The sequence below is a fragment of the Pungitius pungitius genome, chromosome 18, assembly GCF_949316345.1.
Source record: "Pungitius pungitius chromosome 18, fPunPun2.1, whole genome shotgun sequence".
Lineage (NCBI taxonomy): Eukaryota > Metazoa > Chordata > Actinopteri > Perciformes > Gasterosteidae > Pungitius > Pungitius pungitius.
The window spans coordinates 3714540-3729928 of NC_084917.1; the positions used below are offsets into that span (position 1 = coordinate 3714540).

General features: G+C 49.8%; 1 protein-coding gene across 2 annotated transcripts; it reads right to left on the reverse strand.

Annotated features, from left to right (window-relative positions):
- Nucleotides 1-30: 30 nt before the first annotated feature.
- camsap1a (calmodulin regulated spectrin-associated protein 1a) lies at nucleotides 31-15284 on the reverse strand. 2 transcript variants are annotated; one of them, XM_037484123.2, is made up of 20 exons: nucleotides 14951-15284; nucleotides 14238-14431; nucleotides 10268-10530; nucleotides 9231-9392; nucleotides 9067-9147; nucleotides 8248-8280; nucleotides 7277-7418; nucleotides 7029-7168; nucleotides 6843-6939; nucleotides 6429-6555; nucleotides 6159-6244; nucleotides 5789-5870; nucleotides 3323-5687; nucleotides 3092-3228; nucleotides 2569-2777; nucleotides 2347-2409; nucleotides 2016-2103; nucleotides 1818-1939; nucleotides 1570-1688; nucleotides 31-1456 (listed from the first exon to the last, which is right to left on the reverse strand). In XM_037484123.2, exons 2-20 carry the CDS (start codon nucleotides 14428-14430, stop codon nucleotides 1166-1168), a joined length of 4800 nt encoding a protein of 1599 aa, XP_037340020.2. In that variant the 5' UTR covers nucleotide 14431; nucleotides 14951-15284; the 3' UTR covers nucleotides 31-1165. The 2 variants fall into 2 exon arrangements, with proteins under 2 accessions (XP_037340020.2, XP_037340022.2); XM_037484125.2 differs by lacking the exon at nucleotides 2347-2409.
- Between the last annotated feature and the right edge of the window lie 105 nt (nucleotides 15285-15389).

The following is a 15389-nucleotide window of genomic DNA, read 5'->3' on the forward strand; positions in this document are numbered from 1 at the left end:
TAAAAATGGGGAGTGTCTTATGCACATTCATCAGAAAACATACCGAGTTGCATTTTATTATATCTCTTCAAAATAAATAAACATAAAATACAACACTGTGAAATAATACTTGTGTCTCCAAAAGCCTGTAACAGAATAAACCTCAAAATAGGGCCTGCTTTTTAGTAAACGTAACTTACAGTAACAGACCAAAAAATATACGACTAAAAAAAATGTACAAAATGCAGCAAACAAAGATCAAGTATTGTGCGGTTGGCCCCACGTCACAGCCGCTGCTGTCCGTCCGTCGTTACAGGGGAATAACTATCGCGTGTTGAGCGCCAGCAGCAAAAGGTAAAATCGCACTCCTCACTAGAACCCAGCGATGAGTTAATGAGCAGCAAACAGCTTCCGTGGCAAAGCTTCAGTTCTGTTTGGTGCAGCGACGTCGGCCGGTTCGGGGACCTTTGGGTATGAAGTTAATACGATAATAATGCACTACTGAAAGGCGTAATGCACTAAGTCTGGAAACACTAGTACAATTCTCCCCTTTTGTGAAAAAACGTTCTTTCTGTTCTGTATCGGCAGCGCAAACAGAACAAAACAAAGGTCGTTTGGCTCCGACAGTGCCGTTGCCTTCTTTTAAAGCGAGAGGGTGAGACAACACATTCAGAGCGAGACGCTTCCTTCAGCACAAAGACTCACGCAGCCCGCAATCACGCTGAATAGAAAAACAAGACCGGACATTACCACTCGCTAACATCCACGCCATCCGTACATAAAAAAAAAAGTTAGTTCCATCTTTCGAAAAAGCAAGTGGGGGGGGGGGGGGGGGGCTCCGTGTGTGAAGCCTGGACCAGCAGTTATCGCTGCGTGTAGTTGCACTTGTTTATCAGTAGTATGCTGTCTACTGCGTCGTAGATGCGGCTGCATTGGACTCAGTGGGGGGGGGCCTGGGGGGGGGGTCCGTCCGTCTCCTCCTCACTGCTGCGTGAGAATCAGTCCGGCAAGTTTAAAGTGTGACATGCAAGAAATAGACAGCTAAAGAAAATAAACATTCAGGCCGCGAAAACCATTCGCTCGTCAGGTCCAATGCCCCCTTTAGTCACATGATCACACGTCCCATCGCCTCGGGAGACTATTGGGTCCGGCCCAACAGAGGCAACAGCGGGTTGTGTCCTCTTTCTCACTTCCTGCGTGCGCTGCCCGGCCTCTTGACGTGCCACAGCTGGTTGTGGATGGTCAGGGCGTCCACGCTGACCGACACCGACTTGGCGGGGATGGCGTTGAACTGCTTGCGGTCCGAGCTGTACTTGTAGAGCTTGTCGATCATCTTGCGGCCGATGGAGCGCGGCCCCGTGCCCGTGAACTTGATGATTTCCTCCGTGTCCGGCGAGTACGAGTAGATGCCGCGGAACTGGCACCCGCCGTCGCGGAAGAGGATGATCAGGTGGTTGGACTCGCACTTTTCCAGCTCCTGCAATTTTTCCAAAAATGTTAAAATACAAATGAAAACTGAACTGCGCGAATATCAGACAAGTAAATAAATGATCACCAACAGTAAATACATTGAAAATCGATCACACTCGCCTCCAGAATAACATTCTTCTGGGTCTCATTAACCTTCCCAGCCAGGCAGCAGTGAGCAATGGCGTTGATGATGATTGGCTTGTTGGACTTGGAGCTCGGCTCCTTGAAGAGTTTTGGACCTTTAAAAGAACAAAACATTACAATAAGATTAAAGGAGAGAAATGCACAACGTTCTAAAGACTTTAAAGACTGATTTGTACCAATCAAAGCAGTCTTATTTATGTTATGCTGTCTTTTTGTCTGCTCACCGTTGTACTCTGTTGACGTGATGGAAGAGGCTATGGAGGCGTTCTCCCAGTCCCTCTCCAGGTTCCTGCTCGACGCCCTGCTCAGCGCAGGGAATGACTCCATGGAGCACACAGATCCGGCCCTGAAGAGCACAGCAACAGCTCAACCAAATGACCACTTGGACACAGCGGACGAGAAGAGAACACAACGGGTCTCACCTCCGAGACTCCGCCCCTCCAGAGATGACGCTGTCGGCCTCAGTCGCCAAGGAGAGCGTTGATCCTCGATGACTGCAGCTCAGATCCGCTGAAAATGAGGGGGACCAGTTACTTTTGCTCTTTCCACACCTGTTTTAGTGTGTGAATTACATAACCTTCGATTCAACAGAAAAAATAGAGACAAGAGTCTGGACAATTCGCAAGACATATATGTACAACCATAAGTTAGAATGAATACACAGCTGACTCCTCGGGGCTTTGTCCCCACGATTTATGTGGGGCCTGTAAAACAATTGATATCACATCATGCAGAGCAGGTTAGAAGGTTCACCTCCCCTGCAGCCTGCTGCTGAGCCCTGGGCTTTGATCAACATGGACTTCTTCAGAGAATCACCTGCATAACACACATTTACACACTCAGAGGATGACAAACGCATGTGCTGCAAACTTAACAGAGAAGGCATGTGCAGACGCAGCCTCCAGACAAAGACACCGCCCTAAACTGACAAACCAAGCGACCAACGCGGAGCACTACGCAGGTAGGTCTGCTTACGTGTGGTGGATCCTTTGGCGAGGCTGCTGGACTCGGCGCGGTGGAGGGATTTCGGTCTGCTCCGGCGAGATTTAGTGCGTGGGCGGGGCTTGACAAGACCTTGCTCCTCCATCAAGGCTTCCTGCTTCCTCTGCAGGTATTCCTGCTTAATTATCTCTCGCCTCGCCTTCTCCTCCTCCTTGCGAACGCGGTCCTCTTCTGCCTTGCGCCTTGAGGTGAAGAGAGACACGGCTGCATGACGAATCGCCCCCTCAACACATACAGTACCTGCAGACTGCAGGCCCGTTCGCAGAGTTATCCGCATAACATAAAGGTTCAGCATTATTGGTGCAATTTCAGGAGGTGATAAATGCCAAAGGCTTGGAGGTTCAAATACTCAACTAAATACTGACATCTATCTGGGGGATAATGTGAGTGAGTAAAAGTAAAATACTGAATCTATTGCACTTGATGAAATGCGCCACTTGAAACACGTGAGGTGGAATCACTCGTCCCGTGGAAGTATTTATAAACACGAACACACCTGGTCTCGTCACGTTTGAGCTCACTCTCGACCTCGTGATGCTGTTTGCGGAGTCTCGCCTCTTCAGCCTTGCGTTGCTGCCTGAGGAGGAAGGCAGCACGACGTTTTGCCATTTCATCCTCTGCCTTCTCCTCATCCTGGAAGATTTAAAAAAAAAAAAAAATGAAATTAAAAATGCTTTAGTGGAAATGCTTCCCGGAAGGTGCTCTTGATATTGATATAGGATTTTACCTTAAAGAAGAAACCGATCACACTCTTCTGCTCGCCCTCTGCCGTGCAGTCTGGGACCTCCACGCTGCCGTCCGCCAGGGGATCCTTGAGCTCCGACAGGTCCACCTCAATCAGTTGACCCTTGACCCTTGCATTCTCATCTCCCGCCACGCCGTCTTTCCCCGAGTCGGCGGCCGCGTTCTCCTCCCGCGAGGGGGACATCGAAGCGCCGCCCGAGACGCAGCCGGTCCCCTCGGCGGCGCTGTGTTGGTCGGGGTCATCGCGGACTCGGAAGGTGCTGTTTCTCTGAATGTTCCTCTCCGGTCTGGAGCTCTCAACAATACTCTTCTCTCTGCCCTCCAGGGATTGAGTGCACGCCTTGATGGAAGCCACCTTGCTGTTCTGTTTGCTTGGTTTTAGCTCCGAGGCCTTGGTGCGTTGGCTGGAGCTGAGCTTGGGCGGACGTCGAGCGGGCGCGGCGTCGCCGCCGCCGCCGCTAATATCCACGAAGTGAACTGCAAAAGCTCTGGAGTCTGAGGTAGAGGATGTCGATTCCGTAGTCGTGTTGGGGGTCGTGCCGTAGCTGGATTCAACGCGTTCTTGAGGTGGCCCCGCCGCGCGCTTCGTCGATGGTTCCGCAGGCGACGCCGCGCTCTTCGCTGGTGGATCCGGAGACGACGCCGCACGCTTCATCAGCAGGTCTTGCTGGAAGGACAGCTGCATCATCTGCTGCTGGATGGAACTAATAGCTTCATTGAGAAGATCGATGGAGTGGGAACACTCATTCAAGTCCGGTTCCGCCACGTTATCCTGGGACAGCTTGTTGTTCCTGCTCATCTGTCCTACCTCCGTTTGACCCGCCTTTGCTTGCACCTTCAGAGCATCAAGATAGGAGTCATCCCTGCACGACAGGGTCTTCATTCTACTCCTGTCGGTTGGCTCGGAGGATTGCTGTGAGTGTTTCAGAGGCAGGGGAAGTGTGTCGCTCTTCCCTCCGCCCTTCTTCACGATGTTCAGGAAAGCAGCTTTCCCCAGCTTCAGCCGCTGGCGCGCCGAGAGGGCCTCCATCTTCTTCTTCTGGTACTCGATGGCTCGCCTCTGCTCTTCGAGCCGCATGTGAAGCTGCAGCAGCTCTGAAGGCACGACTGGGGGACTCGCCGCCAAGCTCTTCCCCAAAACCGAAAGGGGCTCCTTTGCCAGCCAGCCGGAGGCGCCGTCGCTCCTCATCTGCCAGGGGGAGCCGGGGGCCACCTCAGAGCCGTCCGGCGTGGTCTTCTGAGAACTGCTGGTGCTGGAGAATCCGTCCCGGAGCCCAAGTTTAAGGAGCTTTCTCTCTGCAAAGCTGGTCATCTTGACGCTGGTGCTGCACGTGGCGCTGCAGCTGCTGGCCCACGACGCGGTGCTGAGGCAGGGGCTGGAGCGCCCGCTGCCGCCTTCCTTGTCGTCCCGCTCGCTTACCTTCAAGTCTTCCCTCAGTTTGGCCGACTCACCCTCCCCGAACTCACACACCTCTCCCTCCTCTGAGAATTCTCCCTTTCCTCTCCTCGCCAGGTCTTTCGTCAGCTCCGTCAGGTCGTCGTCCTCCTCCTCCTCGTCTTCCTCGAGGTCTGCGATGTCAGAGTCAGAGTCGTGTCCAGCATCCGGCGCGGCGGAGGACGGAGCGCGGCAGTCCGCCTCCCCCGACGAGTGAAGGAAAAAGCCCGAGGGCTGCTTCTTCTCCGGCTGACACATCCCTGCCGACCCCTCTGTGGGTGGCCTGATAGAGCAGGTGACTGATCCTGCCACAGGTATGGGCGTGAAGGTGCCTCTGTTTGACCCGGCGGCCTGGGCTTTCCTCTGCGAGGCGCTCGGCACATTGACGGCGGCCTTCCTAGCACCCGCTGTCCCTTTACAGCGACTCTCCCCGCTCTCCTCCTCCTTGTTCAGGCTGATGCTCTTCTCCTTGGCGGGCTTAGGGATGGAAGGCATCAGGGGCTCCAGATAGTAGCTGTCGGCCGGGTGGTCCGGGGGAAAGGGGCCGGCGTCGAGGCGGGGAGAGCGGCGACTACCGGAAACCCTCGAGGTGGATGTCGCACTCGGGATCTCCAGCTCGTCCTGCTCCATGTCACTCCCGAGTCGACATCGAGAAAACGCAGACGGGTGGATCACGGCGACGAGTTCCTCCTCTTCTATTTCCTCTTCCTCATCCTCTATGCGCATGTGGCTCAGCAGGCTTTGGCCACTTAGCCTGTGTTGAGGCAGTTGAGGACCCGGCATGTGTTTGGGGGTGTTGCTCAGTACGTTGGAGGCCAGGCTGTCTTTGCTGATGGAGCGCGCGAGGCTGATGCTGTCTGCGTCGTCCTCCAGGGGACAATGCAAGGCGTAGGGCAACTGTTGGGACAAAGGCCTGGACAGGAGGAGGAGGGGTTAATACGACGTGTGTAAGCCAAGCATCGTGAGTCATGAAGGAGGTTTGCTTGCTGGATACGTTGTGATCACACAGCTCACCTCGGCCTCCTCTCCGGCCAGGCCAGTATAGAGCCCTGATGCTGGGCATCGCGTGTGAGGGAGTTGGACCTATTCCTCAGCACTGCACAAAAGAAAATAGCATCGATGTAACAATCGGGACCTCTCAAACGTGCAGCATAAATAATACACTTTGGGAAATGATGTGTCTTGATTAAACATAAAACTGCGTCCAAAGGATCTGATCTTAAAAAAAAATCTTAATACAGTAAATATTAAAATGAAATGTTTACAGTAACAACTGAATAAAGTATGTTTTTGGAAGAAGTGGATATTGAAATAAGAAAGAACACAATTTAAAAAAAAATGTACTTTGGGACTTGAGGCAGAGGAAATATGGATTTGATATTACCTGAGGTGTTCTCCCCCGTCACTTTCTGTTGTCTCTGTCTCAGTGGCAGTAAAGGGTGAGAGGGGCTCTGGGAGCCTGCTTTACTGCTGCAAGAAGATATATATATATATGGGAATATGCATTTTAATATGGCAGTGTGGTATAGTGTGGTAAAGCTGCTGTAAATGTATTGGGGAAATGGCCAATAAAATGTGTTATTAAGTGTAAATTACAAAACATTAATCACTAAATCTGTGACTTAAAACTGAAATGGAGTATTGTGGATATTACCTGAGGTCGGGGCTTGGGCCCGTGGTCAAGATGTCAGCAGAGTTTGATGATGGCAGGAAACTGCGTTTGGTGATGCTGGAGATGGGGATATGAGATCTTGAAGTCTTGGGCTGCAGCAGCAATCTCACTAAACAAAACAATAAAGTAGGTATCAGCCATCAAAAGACATCCTAAAACGCGTCATTGAGTCCACGGTAGTTTGATCCAATTACGTGACACCCGTGGGGAATTGTTACATTACAGTTGATCTTATATAAGCAAAAAGAAAAATATATCACACAACAAATGCAGAGAAAGTAAATACAAGAACAAGAAATAGTTTATGAGAAAAAACAAATAGGTGCAAAAGGATCAAATGCACACAACATACAACTGTGAAGATTTGTATATTTGACATATATGTTAAAGTTATACCATCTCTGATTTCATGAAGGTCCCTAGGCTGCACAAAGTCTGGCTTCACGATCTCAAACCACCAGAAGAGCTCAGCGATGAAGACCATGATGTTATTCTGCGAGGCACAATGATCAGGGTCAATACAATCCACGACAATGTTCTGTTTTATAACTTTCTGTTGCTTAAGTGTTTTTTCGGGCTCACCTTCAGTACTCTCGGAGAGTACAGCAGGTCCTCAGGCTTCAGGTAGAAGCATTTGTTCAGGTATTCATGAGAAAACTCTTGCAGTAGCTGGATGTTGTACATACTGTCTGCTATGGAGGGGACGTCCTTCAGACAGATATCTGCACAGAAAGAGGAAACAAAAGTTAATGGGCTGATTCGTGTCCCGCTCAGTTCAGCTCCGCTATCCTCTGGCTCCATAATATGTGAGGCGTCCAAAGACACTGTACCTTCCAGTCGAATGAGTTCTGGGCAATAGAAGTGAATCACAGCCAGCAGAGCCGTGCCGTCACACACGTCCTTCAGCAGGTCGTCCAGCAGAGGGAAGTGCTGAAGTGCTCGACCCGACAGGTGATCTCTGCGGTAACGTACCTACACAGGAGGAGGGGTCGCGACTTCAAACGAAGCAAACAAGCGTCTCTAGTCACAAACAAGAGTCACATGCTCACACACACCTTTCGCACTTTGATGAGTGGAGCTTTGCAAAGTCTTTCAGAGAGCCATTTGCATCTGAGCTGTCATGTGGTACAATAAAGAGTGCCTTCGCTCATATGGACTTGCGAGGATGTTAAGCACGTTCAGGTATAATAATATAACTCAGATCAGTGGGAGATTTTGTGGCTGAGTGAAGTGATTCATGAAAAACAAGTGAAAAAACATCAAGATGAGGATAAAACAATGAAAAGGGTTAACGATGAATACATTACCATGTGAGAGAATTCCACAGGCTCCCAAAAGCAGCTAGCCAGTTCATGCAATATATCAGGCTGGTGAGGGAAGAAATAAATGATTGGAAGGAGGATAATGCAATGAAATGAGGCAAGCTATGACTGGATGAGTGGACTTCAGATTCGGTTCGTTGGAACTTTGCTTCGTCGGCTGAAAACAAAACGGAACCTGCTGGAATGTGCTGTGGCATGTGGATGTTTTGAGAGACGGGAGGTGAAAGCTCGGCTGAATACCAACATCTCTTTTCGGGATGGAAAGTAGAAGCAAACAATACAAGCAGGGAAAAGAAAAAGTGTCTCGCGTCTGTTGCGGTTTCTTCCGTTGCCACCGGGGGGCGCTGTGTCATCTTCACTGTCAACAACACCATTCCTACGTCGCTGCATTAGCTCCTAATCGCTCCGTCTGTCACTGATACAAACACATCTCAGACGGACAAACATTCACACGAGAGAATGCTAGCGGTGGCACTTACAGGTACAAGCTTCCAGTACCATTTGGACGGAGACTAGTATCCAAGAGGCAGGAAGGGGGGGGGGGGGGGGCGTTTAAGGGGAGACACAAAGAGGAGCAGACAGGTCAAGGGTCATGTACAATGACAAGACATCAGATTATCCCCCCCGTTACCATGGAGACTGATCTGATCTTAAAGACAACTAGAAAGGGGTTAGGCAGAAAAGGGGGGGGACCCCTAGAGGTGTTTGTGTGCATTGTAATTGTGTTTGTTATACGTTAACGGGATCCTATCAGCCCCAAAAAGACACTGTGTCATCACTGGGCTTTTTAACAACACGCCCCTTTCTGACTGATCGATAGGATCCAGAGCGTGGCAAGTGCAGAGGTTGGCAATCTGTGAGACGCGTCTCCGCAGAGAGCCGTGGGACAGTTGAAAAATATGAATACACACAGACATCCAAAGTAATCCGGTGAGTGTCCCGTGTCCCACACGAGCACCGGAAAACAGGAACAGCCTTTTAATGCGGCTGATTTAGCACAAAGTCTACAAAAAAAAGACCAAAATCAGAAGGCCCGCGTATCTGTAGTGGAGTATTTGGGTTTCAATCTGTATGAGAGGGTGATACGAGGGGCTCATCGGATCTCAATGCAGACGAGATCCAATGACTCTAAACCTACACGCGCGACGGTCAATCACCCAGTGAGGAAAGGACGCAAGCATCTATAAACTCAACAGCAATCAACAAAGGCAGCAAAGTCACACAAGAAAGAGGCTATTGAACAGAGAGGAAGCTTTTCTTCCTGAGGCGGTCCGAGAAAGAGACACACACGCCGTTACCTTCTGGTGGCTGGGGGACTCCAGCAAATGCTGCTTCATCTTCAGCTCTTTTTCCACGATCTCCCTCATCTTCATGTTCACCTGTAACGACGAAGGTACCCTGGCTGAGCACAGGTAGAAGAAGGCCCAAGTGCCAAACCCCGACACCCACGTCTGGTGTTTACCTTGTTGATCCAGAAGACCATTGCGTCTTCCAGGTCGAAAGGCAAGTCCTTGGAGGCACTGAAGTTGGAAAAACGCTTGACACTGGACACCACCTTCTCTATGCTGATCATCTCCACTATATAGGCCATCATCAGGGCATCAATGAGGTGGACGTGGGAGCTCTGGGAGAATATAGATTTAGCTGATTATATTGCATTTTTAATAGCAGCACACATGTGTGCTTTTCTGTGGAAAAATAAAAGAGATCATTTTACAATCACAAGAGGTAAGAGATGCTCCATCACTGAGTTGCCATGGAAACAGGGCAGAACTTTCTTACTGGAACATGCAGAGTTCAAACAGCAAAATCCTCAGACAGGTGATTTAATGTTATGTCTCAAAGAAATTGCATTTAATGGTGTTCTCTGCGTCTCTTTGTTACAGAGAGCAAAGATTACTCACACAAACACATAATCTGCTGCTTTACGGCCAGCGTCCTTCCTTTTGTGCCTTCACACCTGTGGGGCATGACCAATACTTCACAAGATCGAGTCATCGTAAATAAGGAATGTTGAAGAATTGATTCATTTTGCCTCATGAATATTTTAGCCAAACCTGAAAAACATCCACTGGTGCATTATTCATTCCATTACTGCTGGCTCACGTTTGCCTCTGGAAAGCAAAGTCACTCTAGCTTCCTGCCAGATGGAAGCGTGGGATGTCAGTCCACTAGGTCTATACTACTGCAGAGAACCCTGCTTGACACAACACTGAACCTTTTGTGACCTCCAACAATTATCAAATTAGTAGCAATCGATCATCTTGGCCTCTTTTAAACAAGACATATCCTCACATAGAGTTTTATATAGCAAATGAGTTCTGAAACTACACATCATTCATTTGGAGATGTCCAGTATTCACTCTCATTTTATCTTTGCTCGGCCTCCTCCATCTCTTAAGGGGGACGTGTGTCTCCTTTTAGCATCTAAATGCTCCACCGCGTTCACCAGCGAGTCGCCGACTGGCGGCAAAATATGAATGAATTAAGCACACCCACCATCTTGAAGGGAGTCGAGCTGAGGTCCAGGTCGGAGACGGGCGTGTCGTCTGTCTCCAGGACATAGAGCCCTTTCGTGGACAGGGCCTGGATGACGGACAGGTGGCTTTGGAGCGAGGCGGCCTGCTCGGCGTGCAGGATGAGCCCACACACCCGGCAGTAGAGCTCTCCAGACAGCAGCAGGCGGATGATGGGGGGCTTGATGTGCTCCTGGTCATACTGGTCGGTGTAGAAGGGGTTGTGCAGGTCCGCGGGGATGTGATCTGGAACGAATGACGAGCATGCACGAGTCATGAAATGAATGTCTACGTGAAGGGGCACTATAATATTTGTTATGTAACAGAGAGCCTCCCTGGACCCGGACCGTCTTATGCAAAGTAATGCGAGAGGAGAGCGCCGAGACAAAGGCAGTGGTCAAACAGCATGACCAGCAGAGCCCCGTAGGCCCAAAGGTGGAGCTCAGGCTTAAAGCCAATTAGCCATCAGGATTAAGTGGTGCTACTTAAGCTGGTGGTGTTGTCCCAGCCTGTGCGGTGGTTTCACGCTCGGTGACGTGGACACAGAGGAGCTATTTTTGTTCAGTACACGCCTGTTTAATCCAGAGTTAAGGCCTGAAGCGCACACAAAATGTAGCTTCCAGCACTTTGCACAAGTACAAATCAGGAGGGATTCAACATATAAGCTGTAGAGTTAGCCGCTAGTTTGACTTTGTAACTTTGTAAACATCGACTGATGGCTTCACTATGAAAATAAACTTAGAATGTTAAATTCCTGTCTGATGGTCTTGCTGACGTTGTTGCCGTTGTGTCGCTCAGAAGTCTAAACATCTGAATTTTAAATTGCAGCCTAGATAATAAGAAAGTGAGGCTAACGCTATAATGCATGGATCAATATTCAACCGCTTAACAGCAGCATTTCTTCTCTTTTAGCCTCACTTAGAAGCCCGCTGACCGAGGCGGACGAGCAAAAACACAAAATCAGTGGAAACACACGCACACACACACACACACACACAGCAGGCTCCAAGCAGAGCTCCAGCTCGCTGTCTCTTTCACAACAGACTGCTTGCTTGGCACAGTCCACCCGCAGCAACGTGTAGTGCTGCCATGTGGGCCGGAGAATACTACACCCTGTCAGAAAAGTCTCTCGTTATACCTCCACCCCGGCTCTGTGTGTCGACTGCATTGATTCATCAGTGTTCCTCTCAACGAGAGCAGAATCTCGCACCTCAGCTGTCCCAGAATGCACAATCAACTCCGTGGTTGCCGTGGAGACGGCGATGAGGGGGGGGAGATGCCAGTGTGGCTGTAGGTGGGGGCTGGGCTGCAGTCTCATCCCATCACCCGGGCCTGTTCATTCAATCGTTTTATGGACCCTGACAGCAGCGGGTCTGTGGGCCGGGGAATTGGAGGAAGAGGAGAAGCAACTGTGCTAATCGTAGATGCTAATACTCCTCAGATATTCATCATCCACCTGATCCAGGTGGGTGGGGGGTAGGGGGGGGAGGGGGAGCCTTTGTTCACATTTCTTTACAGACACAAGGTCAGATTGATCAGCAGAGAGCTTGCTGACTTGCTTTCAGACTCCGGGCTCTTCAGGGGAAAGGCGCTATTCATCTGCTATAAGACGGCTGTTTGGAGAATCCTCATCCGACGAAGAACAACTTGTCTGAAACAACGCTCATTTCCCCTGGTTTCATTATTTTGGGGTTGTTTCCTAATGGCCCGGTGGGAAAGCCTGCCGCGAGTCTGGAGAACAGGAGCGTGTTGGACAAAGACAAACACGCCTTCAGGTTCCAATCCCATTAGGCACTTAAACATGTGACTGGCTATTGCCGACTGTCGCACGCGCAGACTACGCAGTCCTCCCAGCGCCGCCGTGCTGGTCGGTGTGCCCTCTAATCTGGATCAAAGGTCAAACAGACAGACGCTCCGTGCATCAACACGACTCATTCTTTCACAACACTCAAACATTTTATATTTGATTTATTATTTTCACCGTGTAATGTGGCATTCTAATGCGTTCACTTATTATTCTGACTAAATGCCGCCATAATTCGCCAATTACATATTCATGAAACTCAGTTAGCTGTCTTACATATTCATAGCCGAAACAATGAATTCCAGCCATATGTCAGTAAGAAGCCAAAAAGGAAAACTACAACACAAAAGGTTGTAGCATGACAAGAATGCCCCCAATTCTATACACCTTTTCAATATTGGCGTCCATATAGTGTCAGAAAACGAAACAAAATGCAGTGGTTCAACTATCAATCGTATTCATCCAATCATCAAAGTTCAAAAGTAAATGCACTGAAGACAGCGGCGGTCAGACCGTTGAATGGCGGCATTGTCCATTCTGTGTGTAAAGAAGTTAACGCAGCGTAGTCGGTGCAATAAATCCGTCCCTCGCTCAAAGGGCCTCCCACATGAGACACAATGGGGCGCCGCCGGGACGAGGCCAATCAGATTAAGGGAAGAAGGAGGCTTGAAAGGGGGAAAGGTGATGGTTTGGTGTTTATTATGGGCTTCTGATCTCCACCTTGTTGGGTAACAAGGAGGTGAAGGTTTAACCCGCCACGCATCAGCTCAGCGTACTTCCAACGCGGGTACTAATGTAGGATATCAGTGAATCAATCACAAAGACATGGGGAGAGGCTGGGGGTGGGCGACGGAGGTTTTACATTTGGGGAAGTATCAAAGCTTCACTTTGTAAGACAACATGTGTCTCTGAATGCGTGTTCACGTACACGGAACATGTCTAATGATCCTGTTCATGTTATTCTCCCTGATGGCTCCATATTGCAAGCTTTCAGTTTCACGGTTATTTCCCCTCCCAGAGTCCATTCACTGAGTCATCCCCTGCAACAACAAGAAACCTCCCTGCCAGGCAGTGAACACAAGTATTTTTTTTCCGTTTAAGTCCTCACTGTCACACCGATTCAACGCAATCACGTGGACGAGTCGGCTCGCAGGAGCAGTTCATATCCTCTCCAGCTCAGACCAGTGACACAGAAACCCACATTCAACGAGTCCTCTACGGCCATGTAGAGCAAACGTTTTAAATGTTTTAGTAGACCTCGTCAGAGCAGGCAAAGGCTGGTGACCCGGGCGTAAAAAGACTTATCGTGAGATGTCGGCTCATGCCGTCAGTCACTGACGTGTTGGGGTTTTCGGCCTGTCGCCATGGTGCCGTCTGTTTATTCGGATGCTTTTTGGCATTTTTACAGTCGAAAAAAGCGAGTCAACAAGCGAATCCAAATGATACTGATCTAATACATTTAGTTGATGTTGTCCTGTAGCACAAGTGGGCCTATTTCCTTGTTGCTTTAAACTCTAGTAAAGCAACCAGCTAGTAATTCCCAAACTCTGCTATCAGTGCGCTATAATGAAGTTTTTCATGAATTGCTTTTTCAATTCATGACTTTGGTCGATAAAATCTCCTTGGTGATTTCCTTTAAACGTTTATTTTAACATCTTTTATCCAAATCGTTAAAAAAGTTCAGCTTAGGATCCCACTTTTGTCCTTTTTTTCTGTTTGACTAAGCGTATTTCTAAAAATTGGATAAAAGTTTGATTGTCCTTGTTGCATGTCACACCCCCGTGTCCCCCTCCCCTTGTGTTTACTGTCTTCTATCCATGTGTGTTTGCATCACAGTGTTTCTCTTTCCTGTAGTATATATATTTTTTTCCTCTTCAGGATAGCAAGCCAGAAATGGAAATCACGCAATTGTTCCATCCCCATTAACATTAACATAGTTTGCATCAAGCTAATTATTAATGCAACTATCTTCGACGGTCTACATTGTGCAAATAACCTTCTTTGCACATGAAGAAACCAGTTCTGGCCTAGACAGCAATCCTATAAAACACTCATATCCACAGCAGATTTGTTGACCCCCCCCCCCCCCCCCCCCCCCTCCCCAGTCAGAGAATAAACAAAAGCACAACATAGCGAATCAAAGCCTCACCTATACCATAAGCTTTGGCGAACAACCAGCGGAGATTTGCGTCTATTTTGGCTCTGGCAGAGTCGTAGAGCTCCAGCGGTACGACCTGAGCCTCCATGCTTCCTCCACCCGCATCATCTGCTGCTGCTGCTGCCGCTGGTGGCGGTGCTCTCCTCCGGGTGCCGTCCCTGGCAGCACTCACCTCCACCTCCATCCTGCACGGAGAGAGACACGGAGACATCACGGCCAGGGGAAGAAGCCCCCTCTTCCGCGTCACGTCATCGACGTGAAGAACAACAAGCGAAGAGGGGAAGGGCAGCACCTGCTCCTAATGATGGAGACGACGATGGTGAAATACTATCGTGACGTGACGTCACGACCATACGTGCCTTCCAATGCTAAGGAGACGCACACATTTGGTTCGCACCTGGTTTCAACTGGTGACGGTAATACAAAATTTAAAAAAAAAACAGAAAAGCAGCACTTCTTTTGACATGAACGAGACGTGCTCGATGCTCAGCTGCCTTAAAAATTAACAAGAAAATAAAAAATAAAAACATTAGCACCTTCGACGGCGGCTGCTCTCCTTCTCGAGGCTGGACCAGGGTGACCAGCGGGTGACCCGACACCAACCCGAGCCCCTTTGAGGTTCAGACAGCCGTTAGCTAGCTTAGCTAGCTAAACTGCGCGCACACACACGCACACACACACACACACACACAACAAAGACCCACCTTTAAGAGCGCATCGGGTCGCCCTATTGCAGCTTGGCGTTGGAGACGTGGTTGTCAAAGCGCCGTCATGGTGGCCTGGCTTCGTGTTAGCGGCGAGGACAACGAGGGGACTCCTCCCTGCCGACGGGACACGATCCTCCGGGCCTCTCAGGGATAAAGCCGCGCGCCCTGACGCTCCTTAATCCAATAATGCAAGAATCTGTTTGGCAACCGTCCGCGCGTCGGTTTTCGAGGGAATTACTAATGTCCCCGAAGCCGGCTGTTTCATATGCGGGCTGTCATCGCCTCTGAAGGGAGGACCGGCGGTCCTGACGGGGAGGGGGGGGTCCGGGCAGCCCTGTTGTAGGAGCCTGTCTCTATGGGGACGAGTGGTATCCTCCCGGCTGCTCGCCTGCAGCGCGTCTGGCCGCCTGCGGGGGGCGCTGTGGGCCCGCAACGA